Here is a 7,769-nt window from a genome sequence, read left to right as displayed (position 1 = left end):
AACAGACTTTATTTGTGAATAAACTGTGCAAAAAAGAGAATATAGCTTCATTTTAAAAAGAGGTATGTAATCCTCAAGTGCTTAGTGACAGCTGGTAAACTATTACCATTAACCACTTGAACCCTAAATACTTCATTGACTGGAGTCCCCCAGAGATCTATACAAGGCCCCCTACTTCTTTTGTGTCTCAGCACAAAATCTCGCTATGACGTGTTGTGTGCTCGTATCATCTATTTTCGCCAAATGTTGGCGCCCAGAATAGGGACGCTATAGTGTTCATGTGGTTAAACAGCATGACATCCTGTTTGGGTTACCCTTCTTCTTATTATCGTCATCTAGTTTGTCTCACTGCTTCTTCCGCAAGTGGATATACAGGACGCCGCTGATGAGGAGGAGGGGGACGCACGACCAGGCGAGGATGAAGCAGTAGCCAAAGTGTCCTGTTTTTAGGTCTCTGGTGGAATCCAGGATGTCCTTCCTGTGGAACGTGAAGATGAGGCACGCAGCGAACGCCGTGAAACCTGAAACCACACAGGAGACATTTTAACAGAGCAGAGATTAGTTGTAGAGATTAGCTTGTATAGAGCAGCTATTTGAAGAGAAGATATTTGGTGTAGAAGGAAAAAGGGAGCCCTGAGGAACCCCAGTCAACTATAAGTGCATATGTTTTAAGTAGTTAACCACTTGAAACCAGCATCCACATTTTGGCTGGAACATTAGCCATTAAATAACATATCTACAAGCTCACAACGCGTAGATGGAAGCTGCCATTCCTATCAATTGAAGAGTATGATCTGAGTTTGATCCAATGCCTCTGTGTTTACCCTTACAGTTCAAAGCAAAGAAAGTTCTTTGTTTATCCAGGGTGAATGGACTAAGCTTGAGATGCTTGTTTACAGCCAGACCCTGCTCATAGAACATTTCATGGTAGGGGTACAATGCCTTGCTCAAGGGCACTTGAGCGGTGGTAATTTTAACGTGCCGGTCCGGGGATTCGAACTGGCGACCTTCCGATAACAAGACCGCTCCGCAAACCGTTCGGCCACCGCTGCACAGAGTATGTGATGAACTTTGAATTACCTGCGAAACCCTGGCAGAGACCTGTGAAGTAGAAGAGTCCTCCTGTAGACAAGGTGAACAGTTGGCCCACAAAGACGAGGAAGGAGATGGAAGAGAAGACCACGGAGAGGACCATCAAGGCCTGGACAGACTGCAGCCAGTCTGGGACAGTGACATAACACAGCGGTTCTCAAACCTTTTCATGTCAATGGCCCCCAAATGTATATGTATTTGACCCCCATTTGAAAATGTTTTGTATCAGAAGAGAGTGTGTGTTTAAGTCATTATAGAATGCTTTCTCATTTGTGTTATTTCTAATTGTTCCAAATTCTTCAAATCTTTTCAAGAGTTTTCAAAATGTTTTCAAAAATAGCCGGTCTACAGCGTGTACTGTACATCTGCTATTTTTGAATATCCAAAGTATACAATCTGATTAAAATGATGTGATGCTATATTAACACATTTGTCTGAGGACCCCCTGGAAGCCCTTCAAGGACCCCTGGTGGTCCACGGAACCCACTTTGAGAACCACTGGCATAACAGACTGAACATTATTAACCACTACATATCTGAGGGCTTTAATTCAGACTAGCCACTTCATGGAAATAACAGATTTTCATCTGAAAATGTTATTTCCATCGAGTGAAGTGTAAAATATAGGCTTCCGCTTCAGTATACTATGCAGTTGCAGGAAGGCAAGAAACCCTGTCAGCTATAAGACACATCAATGGCACAAACACTCAGTTCTTTACCGTTTTCATCTGTCGCAGCACACAGCCAATTATTTGTTGCATTATCATGAAAGCAGTTGTACCACAGGTCAGTGATTTCTGAATCTGTCCATACCCACCAGGACTGCAGAGAGAGAGGGGGGGGAGGGGGGTATGCAAATTAGTTTTCATGTTTATTGCACCCAGACTGTGGAATGACCTACCTCTGGCTTTAAGGCTACAGTAGCTAACTCAGTGTCAACTTTCAAGTCACATCTGAAAACATATTTGTACACTAAAGCATTCCTTAGATTTATCATGTTGCTCATTTTCTCATGTCCATGTATGTATATGCTTTGGTTCTATTATTGTCTTATTCTGTCTATTTTATGCATTTCATTTGATTGTTGTTGGTTATCCCTTGACACTGTAAAGCACTCTGTAAACATTGTTTTCAAACTTTATAAATAAAGTTTTTGGGATTGTGCCAAACCCAAAGAAAGTTCATGCATTTTCAACTGAATTTCATAGGTAGCCAATTATTTAAAAAACAGGTTTCAATTCCAGTATTTTAACCACATACAGTACTATGTATGCTAAGTTCACGTGATGCATTTTTGTTTGATTGTTGTTGGTTATCCCTTGACACTGTAAAGCACTCTGTAAACATTGTTTTCGAAAAGCGCTTTATAAATAAAGTTTTTGGGATTGTGCCAAACCCAAAGAAAGTTCATGCATTTTCCACTGAATTTCATAGGTAGCCAATTATTTAAAAAACAGGTTTCAATTCCAGTATTTTAACCACATACAGTACTATGTATGCTAAGTTCATTCACGTGATGAATTTTTGTGGCTGGTTTTCTTGCTGTCTGGTATAGTAGTTACATTGCTTAACACTGACATCTACTGTAATAACCCAGTTTAAAAGACAAACATTACTGAGCAGTGGCTCTCTTGAACTATGCTATTTAGATATGATAGGTTTAGGTTACATTTAGTTTTCTCAATTAACATACGCATACGGAATGTGGTTATGTTTACATTCAAAATGTCAAATATTTATGCTCAGTGCGGGTTACTGGACCACAATAAGTATAGAGTTGAAAGGATTTACTACCCGATACATTTTGCAATGTGGATTTATTTATTTTTCCTTTCAATGTTTACATTGCTACAATGTTTATGTATCCAGATTTCAGCTCAGTGTGTGGTTCTGCCCTGGCTCTCGTTTGAGTGGTTTCAGGGTAGCTCCCTGTTCCAAAATATGCACGTGGTGGCGGGTGGATATGATTTACTCACTGGTACCATAGTAACCAAACATTCCATATTGTTCACTTTTAAATATTATATTTCTTATTTGTTGTTGAAATCAGTGTTTGTTTTTTAAGTATTTTTGGGGGTGCTTTTTAAGCCTTTATTTGATAGCGACAATGGTGAGAGACAGGAAATGTCATGAGAGAGAGAAGGACATGAAGCTGAGGGCCTATGGTAAGTGCTCTTTATTTTGATCACTCTCTGTCTCTCTATCTCTTTAATTAAACAGAAATTACATTTCCAGGTCAGGATACATTTTTGATCCTATCATGAGAGAGAGGTCTTAAAGGATACAGATTAAACAAATGACACCGGAAGTGATTAAATACAAAATTACCAGACACTTTAAAACTGAAGTTGATAAATTACCTTTGTGGGGTTCTCTCTCCTGATTGGGTACAATTGGTAGCCTGACCTGAAAATGTCTGTTCTGTGTACTAAAGTTTTGGAACATGATATCATTTTGAAATCCCCACAAAAATGATACAATACAGATGTTGTTGTTTTTTTGTTTTTTGTTTTTTTAACAAAGCAGTGCTGAATACAAAGTGCAAAAATAAAGCAATAAACTCACCTTCTCCACCGTGGAAATGAGGAGCATGGCCAGAGTGACCAGGTGCAACACAGTCACGAACACAAGCAACAGAACCATGGCTTATAGTGGATTCCTCTGAGGTAGTAGTTAGGTGTCCTACACACAGACAAGACATTCCTCTCTTTAAAAACATAATCCCTATATACTTTGTTGTGGTATTTTGTTAGAAAAGGTTTGAACATTTTCCCAAACATAATGTCTCAAATGGACAGCATGTACCCCTAGGGAACACGTCAGTAGGACTGTAGGACCAAGAGAAAGTGGGAAAGTGGTTAACCAAATTAAACTATAGCTCAACAACAATTGTTGTTTGTTGTTACTGTGCTGTTTGTTGTTACTGTGCTGTTTTATTTCTAACATATTCATTATAGAATGCTTTATAATGTGTTTTGATTATTGTTATAAACCATTAAGTACGTATGTGCTTATAACGGTAATCATACAGTGTTATAAGCAGATGATGCTGTATAAGTATATGTTTATATAATGCATTTTAGACAGAGTTCTCCTGATGGTCTTTGTGTGATTCATCGGTGGTTCTCATTGTGGGATCTAGGGACCCCTAGGGGTCGTTCCAGGGGGTGTCCCCAAAACGAGGAACAGTTTTAAACACTTAAGCCATATTTTATTGTTCGGCTATTTGAAAATAGCAGATCCGCACAAGATTTTGCATCGTGTCACATTGAGATTATAGATCTGCAAAAAAAATGTTTCAAATGGGGTTCTGCGGCCAAATACATATCATATGTAAGGATCCTTGACATGAAAATGTTTCAGAACCAGTGGGCCACTATATGGTATGATTTGAAGATCCTTCAAACTTCACATGGTTCTTCACGGACAGTGCAGAAAGAGAAGATGTAGAATACCCACATCGACACGTGGGTGCTGGGCTAAAGAGACTTCAGTTGAGAGATGGATGGACCCTGCACCAGCGCACACCATATAAGGTATAAAAAAGACTTCTTTGTGTATTTGTCTATTGGTCAGACAAATAAATAAAGAAGTCTTTTTTGTACTTTATATGGTGTGCAGGCTCCATCCATCTTTCAATCTTCACTGTAGAAAGACATGTCTCATAGGGGTCAGCATGTCCACTTTGATCAAGTTGCTGAGTATCTGTACTGGCTATCTCTGCTCATCTATCAAGCTACAGGCACAGCAGAGAGTCTGCAGACAGGGGAATTCCATCCTATCTACAGAGCCTGACCAGACCCTAAGGACCTTTTCACAATCCTAGGACCCTGTAACATTTGTAAACAAGCATGTAGTTGGAGACACTATCTACAGCAGTTGTTCTCAAAGTGGGTTCCGGGCAGTCGGCACCCCAAGGGGTCAAAATGAGAAAAGATATAGTGAATTTATCTGTGATTTGCGCTTTTTTGAAGCTAGAAACCGAAACAATGAGATAATGTTGTAGGTACTGCACAAGAATGACTAGGTTTCTCCCTCCCCACATAGACAGTTTCTGTCTATGTGGAATTCTGTACTTAATTCTGTACTTAATCTAATCTAACAACTAAAATCTTCTCTTATGGGGGTCCATTCCACCAACTCTTTTCAATTGTGTGTGTGTGACGTGTGACGTGTGACGTGTCCGTGTGTGTGTGTGTGTGTGTGTGGGGGGGGGGGGGGGGGCTTATCTGGCTTAATATGTATGAATTTGGTCCTTTAAAAAATATATATATATATTTTATCCCACGATTTTGCAACCCATTTTTTCACCCAGTGTCAATTATCTAATGTAATCCTGGGCGCTACACTTCCTCTGCCAACCTGGGGGGGCAGCGGACTGACCTCATGCTTCCTTCTATGCATGAGGAGTCCAAGCTGCTTCTTTTCACCTGACAGAGGGGGATTTCCCCGGCCGGACGTAGCGCGTGGAAGGAACACGTTATTCCGACCAGTTCCTTTACCCTCCATCAGGCGCCCCGGCTGGCCAGGGGGAGGTAGTTTTAGAGACCAGGATTACTGTATGTTTTTTGTGAGGGTACCTACCCTAGGGGACACGGGGAGAACATGCAAACTCCACACAGAATGAATGAATGAATTTGGTCCTTGACATGAAAATTGTTTGAGTACCACTGATATACAATACTGATGGTTTGAGCTTTCTGTGTGGGCAATAGAATGCGGGAAGTTCATGTGCTTCTTCCTGTGCGCCACCCTAAGCTACCATTGAAGGCTACTGTAAATACAAGATCTTTATCTGAATATAAAGTAACAATGAACCATGCAGGGAATATTAGGTAAGACATTAGTTTCCAGAAGTCATAGAGTCATGTATTTCCATAATATTTGAACAGCTTTATCCTCTGATGTTAGGAAATGTAAGGATGCCATTATGGAAATGTAAGGATGCCTGTATGTGTTACAGATAGGTGCCAGGGAGTCTGGAAAGTGTCAATGTTGACTTCCTTTCCCTGGGATAAATTATATAAGAGAGATTTGTCTATAATCTATCGATATACCATCATCATTCTATACCATTCTATAGTGATGGGAAGTGGGGGAAACTGCCATAAAATAAAAGTTATTAATGGATTTAAAAAATTGTTATGCTATGCTATTGTGTGCTATGAAGGTCAATGAAGTCAAGCTTTCTAAAGCGACCAGAGTTAATACAGAGTAATGGTTACACAAACAGTGTGGCTGTTGCAATCCTGGCTCCCAAAATGATGCAAAGTCTTGTTATCATAAAGTCATGAAGGAGACATGAGTTATCTGCTCAGTTTAACACTATAGTAAGACATCAAATGAATAAAGAAATAGTGCATTAATTATACAATCTATTCTCTTAATCTCTATAGTCAACATTGTTAGCATGACCTGTAATTCACATTTCTATTTCAAATAAACTGCACTACAGCGTTTGTGTAGATTTGAATGCGTCATTACATCTGTGCCACAGATGAGACTTTCCCTTGGCATCATAAATCATGACTTTCCAATGTTGTACAGTTTGATTTTTTTTTTATGATCCTGTTTTTATCACTGTATATTCTGTGCCTTGCACATGGCTGTCCAATCATATTTTCTCCTGCAGCTCTGCCCCTGGAAACAGAATGCTGTTTCTATTGGATTAATGATGAGTCCTCAGAGAGGTATGTGTTTGGGTACCACTCCACATCTGGTTTACATTATGTCTCGTGTGCTGCCTGCCTGACACAGACAGAACCAATATGATGATTATGAGTCTGACCATATAGGAAGAGCTCTAATTTAATGATTATGAGTCTGACCATAGGAAGAGCTCTAATTTAAAGGGTGTAATGTTATGAGTCTGACCATAGGAAGAGCTCTAATTTAAAGGGTGTAATGTTATGAGTCTGACCATAGGAAGAGCTCTAATTTAAAGGGTGTAATGATACATTGAGGAAAACCTTCTCTCAAAGCTCCATACAATAAATGTACTTTTCTCAGCATTTTATAACATTTCGCTCAAATTCACAGATATAGGCTATACACTAGTCTGCAGCAATATGTCCATGATTAGTGAAGATACATATGCACATGCAAATATTTTAGACTTTAGAAAGCAATGTAGCAAACTATACTTCAAGGTACAAGGTTATGTTTTCCAAATGCAGATGATAAGAGATGTGTCCTACCTTGTAGGTTTTCAGTGCTCCAAGTTTGAGAATTGACAAATGTTTTGTTGTGTCGTGACCTTTACCGGTGGTCTAGCTCTTTCTAGTATTTTCTCACTGTTACCTCTAAAGTCTACCCTGCACTGCTTATTTTTGCCTTTCTCCCACACATTCTATCTTCAAACCCTTGGGAGAGAAGAGTAGCGGAGGAATGCAGAGTAGGAATAGTGTTGGAGTTCCCAACGCCCATTTCCTCCCAGCTCCTTCTGCCCTCCCCCTAAAATCAATGGTCTGGAGGACCAACTAAAAACCCAAAATAACTGTGCTCTGGTACCGCCCAAAGACCATATTCGCCTCACACGAAGGAAGTTACACATAGCAGCCTAGATATGCAACAACTTATGAAACCAAACATGTATAACAATACATTTACAACTGTTCTGTGTGTGTGTGTGTGTGTGTGTGTGTGTGTGTGTGTGTGTGTGTGTGTGTGTGTGTGTG

The 7,769-nt window shown here is 39.8% G+C and overlaps 1 protein-coding gene across 1 annotated transcript; it reads right to left on the bottom strand.

The window, feature by feature from the left end:
• Nucleotides 1-7,449, bottom strand: emp3a (epithelial membrane protein 3a (MAM blood group)). The gene is made up of 5 exons (XM_079509353.1): nt 7,290-7,449; nt 3,658-3,774; nt 1,812-1,914; nt 1,081-1,221; nt 1-521 (listed from the first exon to the last, which is right to left on the bottom strand). Exons 2-5 carry the CDS (start codon nt 3,733-3,735, stop codon nt 346-348), a joined length of 498 nt encoding a protein of 165 aa, XP_079365479.1. The 5' UTR covers nt 3,736-3,774; nt 7,290-7,449; the 3' UTR covers nt 1-345.
• Nucleotides 7,450-7,769: the final 320 nt, after the last annotated feature.

The sequence above is a fragment of the Electrona antarctica genome (genome assembly GCF_951216825.1).
Source record: "Electrona antarctica genome assembly, chromosome: 9".
Taxonomy (NCBI): domain Eukaryota; kingdom Metazoa; phylum Chordata; class Actinopteri; order Myctophiformes; family Myctophidae; genus Electrona; species Electrona antarctica.
The sequence above is the reverse complement of the archived record's forward strand: the minus strand, read 5'-3'. Positions and strand labels throughout refer to the sequence as shown.